Raw genomic sequence first — 15,034 nt, forward strand, 5'->3', positions numbered from 1 at the left:
CAGGCTCAGGGAGACACAGTCCAGGCGTGGGCAGCAAGTCCTGTCCTGGCTACAGGCCAGACTCGAGCTGCTCCTCTCGGAAGGTGTGGACCAGCAGGGACCAGACATGGGGGGTGGGTAGGATGGAAGCTGGAGGGGCCATGAGGCCTGTGGTTCTGGTGATGCCGGTGCATGGAGCCACAGCCTGAAGGGTTTCCCTGGGCTCTGGGGTCCCTGTACAAGGCCCACCTGTCCTGTTGCTCCTCCCGCAGGTGATGGGTGAAGCTGCCCTGAGGGACACCACACTGCAGTCGCTGGGCCTCACGGGGGGCAGTGCCTCCATCAGGTAAGAGCAGTGCCGCTGGGGCCAGGAGTCTATTTAGCTAAGAAAAGGGATCTCAAAGGAAAGGAGAAAGGAAACTTGGAAAGTCGGGGAGAATGTGTGTGCTCAGGGCCCTCGCCATGGATGGGTGCCTGGTGTCCTGTGTCTGCTTGTGAGCCTGGGGGCTGGCACCTGGTGACCTCTGCCCTGCGCTGCTGAGGGGGCTGGGCTGTCCAGTCTCACTTTGTTTCCCCCAGAGTGTCGGTGGATCTCGGGAGGGCACGTAGGGCAGGAGAGGGTGAGCTGGGGGCCGGCAGGACCGCCATGAGGCACTTCCCTGGTCCTCTGGCCCCACTCAGGTTTGTCATGAAGCGCTGTGACCCTGTGGGCAAGACCCCAGCAAGCCTGGGCTCATCAGCGTCGGCTGGCCAGGCAGCTGCCAGCCCTCCACTCCCCTTGGAATCTGGGGAGCTCTGCCGTGGTGACCTGAGCCGTCAGGAGGACGTGGACACCATGGGGTCCAGCTGCGAGGATTTGCAGAAGAAGCAGAGCATGAGGGCGCCCATGCCTGCCCCCTTCGTTCCTTTCTCAGGCGGGGGACAGCGACTGGGGGGCCCCTCTGGGCCCATGAGGCCTCTGATTTCATCATCAGCCAAGTTGCCAACATCCCTCTCCAGCCCCGGAGGCCCCTCCAAGCCAAAGAAGTCCAAGCCTGGCCAGGATCCCCAGCAGGAGCCAGAGCCAGAGCCGGTAAAAGGGGCCCTGGGTCTTGGGACTTGGGGGCATCCTTTCTCCTGACGAGGTGGCACCATGTGGCTTTGGCTGGTCAGCCTGGTGGCATGTCAGTGATGCAGGGCAAAGGAACCCAAAACTGGGACTCCTGCCAGGATGGTTCTGGTTCCCCTAGGAAGGAAATCAGGGGTAAGTGGGTGGTGGAGTAGCTTTACTGAGCCATGGCTGGGTCTGCTCCGGGATGAGGCTGTGTTGGCTCTATGATGAGGCGGCGGCCGCAATGTGTCAGCTCCGCGGTGTGGCACAGAGGAGGGCCGCCCAGGGCAGTGCATGGAGGGCAGCAGCTCAGGGCAGGGGTGTGGTCACGTTTACATCTATTCTTGTCTACGTGCATATTAAGGGGTGAGGTATTCAGTAATCTCTAGAAGTGGTAACTAACTTCCACGTTGTGGCCAGGGAAAGGGTAAGCGGTGGTGGTGCTGTTGGACCATTAGCCAGTCTTCAGTCTGGTCCGGGATCAAGTCCCACCTTCTACCTGAACAGGATTGCTAGGCTGCTTCTCAGGGAAGTTATTTTTTTTTATTATTTTTATTTTTCTGATTTACAGCCACCTTTACCAAGGCATCCACTCTGTTATTTTTGAGATGGAGTTTCACTCTTGTTACCTAGGCTAGAGTGCAATGGAGCAATCTTGGCTCACTGCAACCTCCACCTGCAGGGTTCAAGTGATTCTCCTGCCTCAGCCTCCTGAGTATCTGGGATTGCAGGTGCGCGCCACTACACCTGGCTAATTTTTGTATTTTTAGCAGAGATAGGGTTTCACTATGTTGGTCAGGCTAGTCTCGAACTCCTGCCTTCACGTGATCCACCCACCTTGGCCTCCCAAAGTGCTGGGATTACAGATGTGAGCCACTGCACCTGGCCTAATTTATTTTTATTTTTCGTAAAAACGAGGTTTCTCTCTGTTGCCTAGGCTGGTCTCGAACTCCTGGGCTCCAGCAATCCTCTTGCCTCAGGCTCCTACAATGCTGGGATGACAATCGTGAGCCACTGCACCGGGCCTGAAAGTTACCTTTTGTGATACTGTGGATAGTATCATGCTGCCTGTTACATTTTTGACTGGCTGGCTCCTTGTTAGTTATAGCGGTGTCTGGGTTTCTGTCAGGGTCTCTGCAAATCCCTTTTCCTTTCTCCTCCCAGTGTTTTTCTCCCTGTGTTGCAGTGACCGGGCCCCTGGTGCTTGCTGGATATTGGCAGTTTAGTGGGCATCCTTTCTCGTGTGTCTTTCTTTTTTTTTTTTTTTTGAGATAGAGTCTTGTACTGTCGCCCAGGCTGGAGAGCAGGGGCAAGATCTCAGCTCACTGTGACCTCTGCCTCCCAGGTTCAAGTGATTCTCCTGCCTCAGCCTCCTGAGTAGCTGGGATTACAGGCACCCACACCACGACCCGCTACTTTTTGTATTTTTTGTTTGTTTGTTTTTGTTTTTTGAGAAGGAGTTTTCCTCTTGTTACCCAGGCTGGAGTGCAATGGCACCATCTCGGCTCACTGCAACCTCCGCCTCCTGGGTTCAGACAATTCTCCTGCCTCAGCCTCCTGAGTAGCTGCGATTATAGGCACGAGCCACCATGCCCAGCTAATTTTTTGTATCTTTAGTAGAGACGGGGTTTCACCATGTTGGCCAGGATGGTCTCGATCTCCTGACATCATGATCTTTTGCCTGAGCCTCCCAAAGTGCTGGGATTATTGGCAAGAGCCAGAGTACCAGGCATCCTTTATTTTCTTGATCTTAAGATGGATTACTAATTGTTTCTCTGCGAAGGATGATGTGTGATAAAAGCCTTTATCAAGCTGAGAAAGTTACTGTTCCTAATTTTCTGACATTTAAAATAATCTGAGCAGATGTTGAACTATTTCCATGTTTCTGGCATCAATGGAGATGCTCATATGCTTTATTTATTGGCTTGTGTGTCTGTGTTCATAAGTGAGGCTGACTTCTTTCCCTGCTCTGTCTTCATCCCGCTTGGGAATCAGATTTCACCTTGCTCACAAGGGAGCTAGGCAGTGGCTGCTCTTTTTTGGGTTCTGGAAGTTCTCCGAAGGTATGGCCACTGCTCCCTGCAGACTCCACCCACCACTGGGGCGCTGGGCCCTTGGCGGGGAGCGAGTGTGAGCAGGAGATGAGGTGCTGACCTGTTAGCATGGCTGTGTGGGGTTGTGGCTTGACCCTGTGCCTCATGCCTCGGGGTGACCACAGGTCTGTGGGCTTCCTGGCCCTATGACTGACTTTCCCTCTGTCCCAGCCCTGACCTGCGTGGGGGTCCTGCACTTGGGCTGACTTTCCCTCTGTCCCCGTCCTGACCCTGTATCAGAGCCCTGCGCCTGGGCTGACTTTCTCTCCACCCCCGTCCTGGCCCGCATGGGAGCCTTGTACCTGGACTGACTTTCCCTCTGTCTCCATCCTGGCCCCATATCAGAGCCCTGCACCTGGGCAGACTTTCCCTCCATTCCCATTCTGACCCTCATCAGAGCCCTGCGCCTGGGCTGACTTTCCCTCCATCCCCACACTGACCGGCATGGGGACCTCTTCACCTGGGCTGACTTTCCCTCCATCCTCGTCCGGACCAGCATTGGAGCCCTGCGCCTGGAATGACTTTCCCTCCCCATTCCCGTCCTGGTCCCGCATGGGACCCTCCTGCGCCTGGAATGACTTTCCCTCCATCCCCATCCTGGCCCCGCATGGGACCCCTGCACCTGGGCTGCTTGAGCCCGACTTCCTTAGCTTCCTCACCTGTTTCCCAGCCCCTATGTCCCCCGAGGGCCAGACTGCCGGCTGCCAGCTGGCATCAGCCTCCCAAAGTGCTGGGATTACAGGTGTGAGCCACTGTACTTGGCCCGTTTTTGTTTTTTGAGATGAAGTCTCACTCTGTCGCCCAGGCTGGAGAACAGTGACATGATCTTGGCTCATTGCCATCTCCACCTCCCAGGTTCAAGCGATTCTTCTGCCTCAGCCTCCCAAGTAGCTGGGATTACAGGTATCCACCACCATGCCTGGCTAATTTTTGTATTTTTTTAGGGCTGGACCAGAGCCGCCTGAGCTCCTGCTGACGTAGTCAGCCTGAAAGGCCCCCATGCCCCCATCTCCTGCGGACATTTAGAATGTTTGTGTCTGGGCCAGATGTGGTGGCTCACACCTGCAATCCCAGCACTTTGGGAGGCCGAGGTGGGCAGATCACCTGAGGTCAGGAGTTTGAGATCAGCATGGTAAAATCCTGTCTCCACTAAAAATACAAAAGTTAGCTGGGCATGATGGTGGGCACCTGTAGTCCCAGCTACTTGGGAGGCTGAGGCAGGAGAATCAGTTGAACCCAGGAGGCAGAGATTGCAGTGAGCCAAGATTGCACCAATGCACTCCAGCCGGGCGACAGAGTAAAACTCCATCTCAAAAAAAAAAAAAAACATAACTAGATGTGGCCAGGAGTGCTCTGTGTACACAGCCCCAGCCTTGGCTGTGCCCTGGGCATTCATGCTCCGTGTCCCTGACCTCAGGTGAGGTCGGGAGTTCGCTTTGTCCTCCTCTGAGTGAAACACCCTCACCCCTCCCTCTTGCCTCCAGCCACACCTGGGAGGGCAGAGGCCAGCCGTCTGCACTGTGTGGGGCGGGAGGGCTCCCATCCAGCCTGGCATCAGGGTCCAGCCCCTCTGCTTTTTGTACCCCGGGCCATCCTGGGACTGTCCTCCCTTTTGAGTGGACAAAGGAGTGGGGAGTGAGGGCATTGGGTCCATTCTGGCACTGTGATGGTGGTGGCACCCCATCCTCCCTCTGGGAACTCTGCACTGTGACATCTGAGCCCCCACGAAGCACTCTGGCCCCTCAGCGCGGAGTCGGAGGCTGGAGACAGGTCCATGTGCTCTGGGTGAGCAGGGGTGACGCCCCCTGGGCCTACCCTTGTGGGGACCCCTGGGTGTGAGGGAAACAGTGGTGGTCACATTCCTCCATTCTAGAGGCATGGGCTTCAGCCCCGTCTTCCCTCTGTGCCCAGGGCAGAGCCTGTTTGCGGAACGTGGGGCTCAGAGCAGCGCCCACCTGTTCCCGCCCCTGGGAAGGTGCTGGTGGGCAGGAGGGATCCGGGGAGGGCACTGTGCCTCACCTGCAGGGTGTCCTCAGGGCCTTTGACCTGGGGCTCGGGCTGCTGATGGATGGAGGGCGTCCTGCCCGCCCAGCGCCTCCCATCGCTGCCAGCCGCACATGCAGAGGGCGGGAGGCCACATGCCGCTTGCTGCTGGGTCTCTCAGTGCTGGGGGAGGGGAGGAGGGAACAAAACAGAACCTTTTGGGGGAACTTCAAAGGTACACTTTAGTAAGCAAAGAAAGTTTCCAAGTTTCCCATTAATGTTTTGCCTGTGTGTGGTTTTTGGATTTAAATAAAGAGTCAGAAGAAAGAGACAGGATAAAATACAGGCAGGTCCTCGGCCGAGGCCCGGGGTGGTTCACAGACCCGGGCGGTTCCTGCCTTTGATGTCAGGCATTAATTATTAGAAGGTAGTTTTACTGGCGATCAGAACCGGGCTCTGGGAGAGGCTGGGGCTGCCCGGCGCCCCCTGGCTGTGTCTTTGAAGTTACTCCGCTGGCCGGGAGGCCGCCCTGCAGCCCTGTGCAGCGCTGGGACGCCAGTCTCAGCAGACACCCCCCCCCCCCGACAACCCGGCCTCCTGGCAGCTGGCACGAGGGCCGCCCCGATCAAAGACTGGGTCTGCCCACGAGGGCTGGCAACTGCCGCCCCGCCCGCCCCTCCCGCCTCGGGGATGAACCCTGCTTCTGGAGCCGGGGCCAGGGTTTCCTCAGCACGCCTGCTCACCCCCTGCCCACCCCCTGCCCTCTGTGGCAGACGGCCAGTGTGGGGCTTGTGGAGTGGGGAGGAGCCTGTCCCAGGGTGCTGGGGGCAAGCCGGTAGAGGAGGCTGGGCTTGGAGCGGGCCATGCACTGGCCATATTGAGAACACCCTGCCTGGGACCCCTGAGCGCCTGGCAGGGCAGGGGCTGCTGTTTCTGGGCAGCAGGCATCCTCGGAGGGGCCGGGGCTCCTGCCTGTGCCGTCTCTGAGGCTGGCCCAGTGGCCAGGGTGGCCTGGGTCTCTGCTATGCCTCATGGTGTCTGTGGATAACTCTGCTCTGAGCAGGGTCCAGGCTGTCCCTAGAGGCACAGCCCATGGCCTGGATTGGAATGGCCACCAAACGTGGCTGGCAGATGGGTGAGTGACTTTGCAGGCGGCGGACTGAATTCCAGCTGTTTAGAAGCCTGGTGACTGACAAGCGCATGTCTCAGTGAGGAACCTGGGGAGGAGGTTCACTGCTGGGGCATCAGTGGGGTGTGGGCCTTCAGGCTGGGTGAGGCGGCTCCTGCAGGGCACGACCACACTGTCCCTGCCTGACCTGGACTCCCCTCCCTGTTGGGCCCAAGATCCCCTGGTTGCTCCAGGAACTCGGGTCAGGGGCCCTGTCACCCCTTCCTAGGGTCCCTGAGGAGAAGCCTCCAGAAGCCACCCCGTGGATGAGCCCCCTCATCAAACTGCTTCTCCTGCTTCTCCAGGGGTGTTGGTGTGCTTATCCAGGGTGACACATGCCTGGCACACCGGAATGCACCCAGCTCCAGATGGGCTCATGTTGTCAGCCCAGGCTCCAGCAACCCTCTTCTTATTTTTCTTTCTTTCTTTTTGCTTTTTTAGACAGGGTCTCGCTCTGTTGCCCAGGCTGCAGTCCAGGGGCGCTATTACGGCTCACAGCAGCCTTGACCTCCCATCTCCACCTCCTGAGTAGCTGGGACTGCAGGCATGAGCCACCACACCTGGCCTCTGTTTTCATCCTTTAAAATATATATATATATATATATATTTTTTTTTTTTTTGAGACAGAGTTTTGCTCTTGTTACCCAGGCTGGAGTGCAATGGCACAATCTCGTCTCACCACAACCTCCGCCTCCTGGGTTCAGGCAATTCTCCTGCCTCAGCCTCCTGAGTAGCTGGGATTACAGGTACGCACCACCATGCCCGGCTTATTTTTATATTTTGAGTAGAGAAAGGGTTTCACCATGTTGACAAGGATGGTCTCGATCTCTTGACCTCGTGATCCACCCGCCTTGGCCTCCCAAAGTGCTGGGATTACAGGCTTGAGCCACTGCACCCGGCCTAAAATATTTTTCATTTTAAAATTAAAAAACGGGCCAGGTGTGGTGGCTCATGCCTATAATCCCAGTACTTTGGGAGGCAGAGGAGGGTGGATCATGAGGTCAGGAGTTTGAGACCATCTTGGCTAATATGGTGAAACCTGTTTCTACTAAAAATACAAAAAATTAGCTGGGTGTGGTGGTGTAGTCCCAGCTGCTTGGGAGGCTCAGGCAAAAGGATTGCTTGAACCCAGGAGGCAGAGGTTGCAGTGAGCCAAGATCTTGACACTGTATTTCAGTATGGGTGACAGAGCAAGACTCCATTTCAAAAAAAATTTTTTTTTATGTTTTTTTTTTCTCATGAGTACCTCATGGTTTATATTTTCATCTTTTCATTTTTATTATTTTTATTTATTTAGAGATGGAGTCTTGCTCAATCCCCTAAGTAGCTGGTATTGATTACAGGTGCCCGAGACCATGCCTGGCTAATTTTTGTAGTTTTTGTGGAGACGGGGTTTTGGCGTGCTAGCCAGGCTGGGCTTACTCCTTACCTCCAGTGATGCGCCTGCATCGGCCTCCCAAAGTGCTGGGATTCCAGGTCTGAGCCACTGTACTCAGCCTGTTTTCATTTTTTTGAGATGGAGTGTCACTCTGTCGCCCAGGCTGAAGTACAGTGACATGATCTCGGCTCACTGCCATCTCCACCTCCTGGGTTCAAGCGATTCTCCTGCCTCCGCTTCCTGAATAGCTGAGGTTACAGGTGTCCACTACCACGCCCGTCCAATTTTTGTATTTTTAGTAGAGATGGGGTTTTACCATGTTTGTCAGGCTGATCTCAAACTCCTGACCTCAAGTGATCCTCCTGGCTTGGCTTCCCAAAGTGCTGGGATTATAGGCATGAGCCACTGCACCCAGCCTGTTTTCATTTTTTTTAAATACCTTTTTTTTTTTTTTTGAGACAGGGTCTCTCTATGTTGCCTAGGCTGGAGTGTGGTGGTGTGATGTCTGCTTACTGCAACCTCTTCCTTCTGGGTTCAAGTGATTCTCGTGTCTCAGCCTTCCAAATAGCTGGGATTACAAGTGCCTGCCACCACGCCCAGCTAGTTTTTGTATTTTTAATAAAGATGGGGTTTCGCCATGTTGGCCAGGCTGGTGTCGAACTCCTGGTCTTATGCGATCCACCCACCTTGGCTACCCAAAGTGCTGGGATTACAGGTGTGAGCCGCCGTACCCAGCCTAAAATTACCAGCTGGGTACAGTGGCTCACACCTGTAATCCCAGCACTTTGGAGGCCAAGCCAGGAGGATCACTTGAGCCTAGGGGTTGGAGACCAGCCTGGGCAACATGAGGAGACCCCATCTCTACAAAGAAAATTTAAAATTAGCAGGGTGTGGTGGTGTGTGCCTGTAGCCCCAGCTACTTGGGAGGAGCCTAAGAGATCAAGGCTGCAGTGAGCTGAGGCTGCACCGCTGTATTGCAGCCTGGGCAACAGAGTGAGACCCTGTCCAAACAGAAACATCCCTGCTTTGGGCCTTCCTCAGTCGCCTCTCCCCAGCCACATGGCAGCTTGCTGGTGTGCAGGCCCCAGCTGTGGGCATGGCTGCGGATGTTGTACATGGCCTGGGTAAGGCGCTGTCTCTTCTGGGTGGGATCTGAGGACTGGGGCCTCTGCTAGGTGCGGGGGTGTGTTTGCTGAGGCTGCGCCCCGTGCTTCGATGTGAGATTTGGGCATGGAGTTTGGCATGTCCAGGGCTGTCACACCTGCATCCAGCATGAGCAGCTGTCCACGCCAGTCGCAGGGGTATCCCCACAGAGCCCAAGCCCGCGCCCGAGTCCTGGCCCAGCTCTCGCCCTGGCACAGCGTCTCCTGCCGTGTGGGACCTGGGCCTTTGATGGCATCCACGTGTCCACGTGTTCTGCTGCCTGCCTCTGAGGGTGGCCAAGGCGCTGAGTAACTTGGGAAGCTTGGCCGTGTCTGGCTGGCGCAGTAATTCATTGAAGCTCAGAGCCTCCAGGGAAATGCTCCACACTCCCTCTCACTGGAGCCCTGGCGGGGCAGGCCAGGCCGAGACAGGAGGGAGGGAGGCAGGCCAGGAGGGAAAAACACAAACCCTTAGAGACGCTGGAAACTCTGAGGTCGGGGCCACCTCCAAATGGGCTCACATTTTCCCTCTGTGTGTCATCACATCCTGGAAAATTACTGTCAAGAAAAGGAGCCCTCTGGGCAGTGTTCTGGCCGGAATGCCCCGGGCGCCCGCACCCCCCAGGCCCCAGCCCCCAGCCCCTTTCCCCTCCCTTTGGCTGTGTGCCTACAGAGCTCCCTGGCCTCCCAACAGCAGCCCTGTCCTCGGTCCTGCTGTGGGCTTTCTCTGGGTCGGGGCCTCTGGACAAATGGTCCACATCCTTACATCCATGCGGTCCTCCTGGAGGCCATGACCTGGGGGTCTGCTGGGGCCTGGGTTTGCAGGAGATGACGAGAAGAGACTTCACCTGCAGGAAACGGGTCTTTTGCAGCTGCCTGGCCACCCTCAGAGCCTGAAATGCCAGCACCCCTTCCCCTCGCCGTGCCGGCTGGACCCTCAATGCTCCATGCCTCAGTTTCCTTAGCAGCCATAGTCGCTACCACCCTGTGGCATATTTTGAGCCTCCGGGGAGCTCAGCACACACAGCCCTATGAGAGCCCCTGCACTGGCACTGCCCCCCACGCCAATCCTTGTCCTCTGGCAACTCTGGCTCTGCCTAGCAAGAGGGTCAGGGTCAGGAAGACGGTGTTGTGGGGACTTCAGCAGCTGGGCCCAGATGGTGAGGCAGAAACCAGGTTCCCCCTTCCCGGCCCCTCTTTGTGGGATGGAAGGACTCTTGGGGAAGGCTTGCAGCTGAGCTGATGGATGTTTGAAGAGACTGCAGGAGGGCTGGACGGGACGGGATAGGGAGGGTGTTCCCAGGGCTGTCATGCCATCCCCAGGTGTCCAGAGTGCGGGGTACGTTCCCCTTCCAAGTCAGGTGGGAGCCCAGAGCCTGCCCCAGGCTGCCCACCACTCGAGACGGCTCTTGGCTATTCTGTGAGGGAGGACGGGGCAAGTGTGGACCTCCTGGCATCTCCCTCTGCCATTTGGCTGCCTAGTGACATTTCCCAGCAGCTTTGCTACAGACGCCATCTCTTTTCAGGGGAGACGCAGGTGGCCTGGCCTCTCTGGCAGCCCCTTATCCTGCCTGACCCCTGGCTCCAGCAAGGTGGCCCTGGATCAGGGCTTCTATGCCCGAGTGAAGAGTGGGCGTGCAAGGTTTCTGCAGAGGCTGCTTTTTCTGCCACCCTGGTCCTGTGTGGGACCCTGGGCTCTGATGGAGGCTTCCTGGGCAGGGCCAGGCCCTTGGCATGATGGGTAGGAATCTAGGGTGGATCCAAAGGAATTAGAGATTTTGTCAGTTTTGTTTTCCAGATGAAATTCTATAGTCCCGATGGCGGCATGAAGCTGATGGCCCTGTCCTCTCTGGCCCACATCCGGGAGGCACCAGTGTGGGCTGTGGGCCGGGGGATCCTTAGCACTGTACAGCGTGCAGACGTGTACCCCCAGGCTGTGCCTAGGACATGGCTGTCTGAGCATGTCGTGTCCTGGAGGCAGGGGCCCCTTCTGGTCAGGCTCAGGCGCAGTGTGATGCCATCAAGGGTGCTCTGCCCGCTCGGGGAGATGCAGTGTGGATTCCGGGAGGGGGGCTCCTCCAGGGAGGCTCTGGACCAGGCCGCAGAGGGTGCTAACCTGCCACAGGCTGGCCTGGCCACTCATGAACATGGCGGCTCCTGGCCCAGGGTGCACCATGTCCCACCCTCCTCTCCCCTGGGAGCCCGGCATGCTCCCGGCCTCTGGAATGCAGGCACTGGGGCTGTGGGGGGCAGCCTGGCGCCTGGCATCTTGTTATAAAAAGCTCTGGCGCAGGCTGCTCTCAGCGGCTGCAGGATGGTTGTGGCTTTGGAAGGGCAGCCTCCAGGGGCCTTGGTCAGCCACCTGTGGGCCCCACTGCCAGGCTGTGGTCAGCCTGCGCTGGCTGCCCTGCCATGATGCTGCCGAGGCCAGTGGGGCTCCTGCCAGACCCCATGACATGTCATGACAGAGCCCCGTGCTGGGTGGCTGCAGGGCTGTCGCCATGGGCACACAAGGCCTTAGGTGTGTCCAGGGGCAGTCCTGGAGACACTGGGGACAGGTGTCCCTCTGGCAGTCACACCCTGGCAGTCTCCCAGTGTGGGCATGTTGAGGGCACCAGAATGCCTTGCAGGGTAGGAGGCAGTGGCCTGTGGCCACGTGGGAGACTGCAGGAGGGCTGGACAGGACCGGGAGGGTGTTCCCAGGGCTGTGATGCCATCCCCAGGTGTCCAGAGCTCGAGGAGGTAGGTTCCCCTTCCAAGTCAGGTGGGAACCCAGAGCCCTCCCCAGGCCACACCCACTAGAGACGGCTCTCGGCTGTTCTGTGAAGGAGGATGGGGCAAGGGTGGACAACTCTCGCTGTTCTGTGAGGGAGGACGGGGTGAGTGTGGGCGACTCTCACTGTTTTGTGAGGGAGGACAGGCCCAGTGCGGAGATGTCCCACCTGCACCACCACTGGACTGAATGGGCTGAAATCACTGTCCAGGCCTCTAGCTGCGTGGCCCGGCTTTGTCCATTTCATGGCTGTTGATTGGGGTGACGCTGTCCCTTCCACATCCCAGGGTGGGCAGAGGGAGGGCCCAGCTTGTTCTCTGAGGGCAGGCGTGGATGGAGTCAGCCTGGCCATGGAGCTGTGGCCAGGAGGGCAGTGGGGGCAGCGGGGGCAGCTGGCCTGGGGTTTTTGCCGATGCTCTAATTAGGTGGCTGTGGCCACCCCCCCCTCCCCCCCGCCATGGAGACCCTGACTTGGCCTGAGCCAGACTCCAGGGGCCATGCGTCCTCAGGGATTAGGTCTCAGCGTCAGGGCTGCTGCACTGGCTTGAGGGGGAGGGCCTTCAGCCCTGAACAGGCCCTGAGTGGGTTGGGGGCCCCTAGCTGCTGTGCCTAGCCCTGGCCCTGTGCTGGTCAGGCCCAGGGAGGGAGTGGGCCCAGCTCCCACATCTGTGCGACTGCCTCAGCCGGGGACACCAACAGCCCAGGGCATGGAGGCCCTGCCCGTTATACCTGCCGTCAGCCTCCCTCTGCCTGCAGCCTGTGGACCGGGAGCCAGTGGTGTGCCACCCCGACCTGGAGGAGCGGCTGCAGGCCTGGTCGGCAGAGCTGCCTGACGAGTTCTTCGAGCTGACGGTGGACGATCTGAGAAGACGCTTGGCCCAGCTCAAGAGTGAGCGGTGGGTCCCCCTCGGCACTTCCCAGCTTCTTTGCCCCAGGGTTTGCCCTGTCGGGGGTCCATGCCTCCACTGTCCTCGGGCACCAGGTCCCTGACAGGCTGCCCTTAACAGCACCTCAGAGGGTTGGGGGGCAAAGGGGGTGTCCGCTCTTGGTGTCTCGTGGGGAGAGCAGCCTACTCCTGCCCTGGCAGGTGCAGGTGACAAGCCCAGGCCTGTTGCCGGTGCCCCATGCTGACCAGGAGCCCTGTTCCTTCCCCGCTCTTCCCACAGGAAGCGCCTGGAAGAAGCACCCTTGATGACTAAGGCCTTCAGGGAGGCGCAGATGAAGGAGAAGCTGGAGCGCTACCCAAAGGTCTGCAGACAGGGCTTTGGGGTACAACTGAGGCACAGTTCTGAGGGGGCTCCTGTGGCTCCCACATGGGACCAGGGCCCTCAGTGATGGCACGAGTGCCCGTGGTAGCCAGTTGATCTTCCCCTGCTTACGATTTAGAATAAAACTTTTTTATTTGTTTATTTTGAGATGGAGTCTCACTGTCACCCAGGCTGGAGCGCAGTGGCGAGATCTTGGCTCCTGCAACCTCTGCCTCCCAGGTTTAAGTGATTCTGCTGTCTCAGCCTCTCAAGTAGCTGGGACTACAGGTGCCCACACCTGGCTAATTTTTGTATTTTTAGTAGAGCTGGGATTTCACTGTGTTGATCAGGCTGGTCTTGAACTCCTGATCTCAGGTGATCTCCCCATCTTGGACTCCCAAAGTGCTGGGATTATAGGCATGAGCCACTGTGCCCGGCCAGATGAAACTTTAAACAGCAAATCTGAACACAGGTCAATGTGGTTTTAGGATTTGGGCCGATGTACGCACACGTGGCATTCCGCTGTCTCTGTGCCCAGCCTGCCGAGGGGGAGTCGAGGCTCGGGCCCTGATTTGGGGGGACTGCCGCTGCTTCTGCCTCCCCCAGCCCTGGTATCCGTGGGCCAAGTGGGGAAGCCATGCCCTGGTCCCTGGGTTGGCTTCGGCTGTTCTTCTAACCCCTCCACTTGTCTGGCCTAGGTGGCTCTGAGGGTCCTGTTCCCTGACCGCTACATCCTGCAGGGCTTCTTTCGCCCCAGCGAGACAGGTGGGCAGCACTTCGGGGTGTCCGGAAATGGGGTTGGGGGCCCATGGGGCCCCTCCTGGCTCCTTCCTTCCGTGCCACACACAGGATTGCTGCCGCCTGGCCTGTAGGCTCCAGGGCACCGGGTGGTGTGGGTTGCTGGGGTCCCCTTGGGGCTGCAGAGTGTCAGGCAGGTCCAGGTGCCTAGCCCCAGCTCAGGGAGCCTGTGGTCCTGAGTACTTACGTCCATCACCTACTAAACATGGGTGGGGCTGAGGGGCACCCAGAGGAAGGTACCATAACCCGGGAGGAGGGCAGAGGTGCTGTGACAGTCAGAGGTTCCTCACTGACCTGTACCCCAGACAGCTGGGTGGCAGCAGCCCAGGGTCACGGGACTCCCCCAGGGAAGCACTCAAGCTGGGGTGGTGGCTGGGGTGGGGCTGGCAGCACAGGCTGGCAGTGGGAGTGCCCTCCTGCAGCAGGGCAGGGTCCCAGGTGTGTCCCGCCAAGCACCTGGGGTGCCGTGGAAGGAACAGGGCTGAATTCCCACCCCAGGGGAAAGGCCCTGAGGGTCAGAGCAGTGGCCCAGGTGCTGGGGCAACCTGGGGCTGGCATCGTGGAAGAGCTCTGTGTGTTTCTTTCTCCTCTGCAGTAGGGGACTTGCGAGACTTCGTGAGGAGCCACTTGGGGCACCCTGAGCTGCCATTTTACCTGTGTAAGTTGTTTCTCCTGAGCCCGCTCTTGGCATCTGTGGCCTTGCGCCCAGCTGCCTCCTGCCAGCCATGGTGTCTGTGTGGGGACCTGGGAGGGGTGCAGCAGGGCCCTTCTTCCCAAGCCGGGCAGTGGGAACCAAGCTTCCCACGTTCTGTCCTGGTGCCCTGCTGCCCTCTGGAGCCCTCTTGCACCCCTGGGGCTCAGGCCACTCCTGCTCGAGAGCTATGGGAAGGACGGGTGGATGGGAAGTGGCTGGTCTCCTTTGGAGGACCTCTGGGTGTAAAGAGTTAGGCTGCCCACCCCGAGGGGAGCTGGGCTGCAGAGCTGTGTGGGTGGTGTCCCCTGGAGGTTGGCCTGCACTGCCCAGCGCCTCCAAGCCCCCCGCTGGGGTTTCTGCAGCAGGAGTAGTGTGGGCAAAGGGCGTGAGCCTGAGGGGGAGGCATCACCCCATCTTCAGGCCTGTTGGCCGGGACTCCATCCTTTCTGATACATAGGCACCTTCTGTCCTCAGTCATCACCCCTCCAAAAACAGTCCTGGACAACTACTCGTGCACCCTCTTTCAGGTACCTGAAGGCCCTCCTGGGGTGCTGTGGGGTGGGGCCTCCGGGGAGGAAAGGATGGGAGGGTGAGGCCTGCGGGTGCTGCGGGGCAGGGCCTCTGGGGAGGGCAGGACAGGAGGATGAGGCCCCGAGGTCAGGAAGGAGGGCCCTGGCAGCTGCTGCCCA

General features: G+C 58.5%; 1 protein-coding gene and 1 long non-coding RNA gene across 42 annotated transcripts in view; one reads left to right on the plus strand and one right to left on the minus strand.

The window, feature by feature from the left end:
- Nucleotides 1–15,034, plus strand: part of ASPSCR1 (ASPSCR1 tether for SLC2A4, UBX domain containing) — a 40,948-nt gene that overhangs the window by 20,275 nt on the left and 5,639 nt on the right. For 25 of the 41 annotated variants that reach the window (XR_013536081.1, XR_620453.5, XM_078374996.1 and 22 more), the window contains 7 exons: nt 252–325; nt 661–1,051; nt 12,363–12,502; nt 12,773–12,854; nt 13,552–13,618; nt 14,247–14,309; nt 14,803–14,872. Coding sequence is in view for 32 of the 41 variants with exons in the window: in XM_078374996.1 (XP_078231122.1) it covers nt 252–325; nt 661–1,051; nt 12,363–12,502; nt 12,773–12,854; nt 13,552–13,618; nt 14,247–14,309; nt 14,803–14,872 (887 nt within the window). In the remaining 9 variants the exon portion in view is untranslated. The remainder of the gene's footprint in view (nt 1–251; nt 326–660; nt 1,052–12,362; nt 12,503–12,772; nt 12,855–13,551; nt 13,619–14,246; nt 14,310–14,802; nt 14,873–15,034) is intronic. The other 16 variants (XR_013536082.1, XR_013536084.1, XR_013536083.1 and 13 more) reach the window with 2 other exon arrangements.
- LOC144582732 (uncharacterized) lies at nt 2,318–3,763 on the minus strand. Its single transcript, XR_013536097.1, has 2 exons — nt 3,623–3,763; nt 2,318–3,569 (listed from the first exon to the last, which is right to left on the minus strand). It is a non-coding gene; the product is annotated as an uncharacterized LOC144582732 (long non-coding RNA).

Source organism: Callithrix jacchus, chromosome 5, assembly GCF_049354715.1.
Source record: "Callithrix jacchus isolate 240 chromosome 5, calJac240_pri, whole genome shotgun sequence".
NCBI classification, from domain to species: Eukaryota; Metazoa; Chordata; class Mammalia; order Primates; family Cebidae; genus Callithrix; species Callithrix jacchus.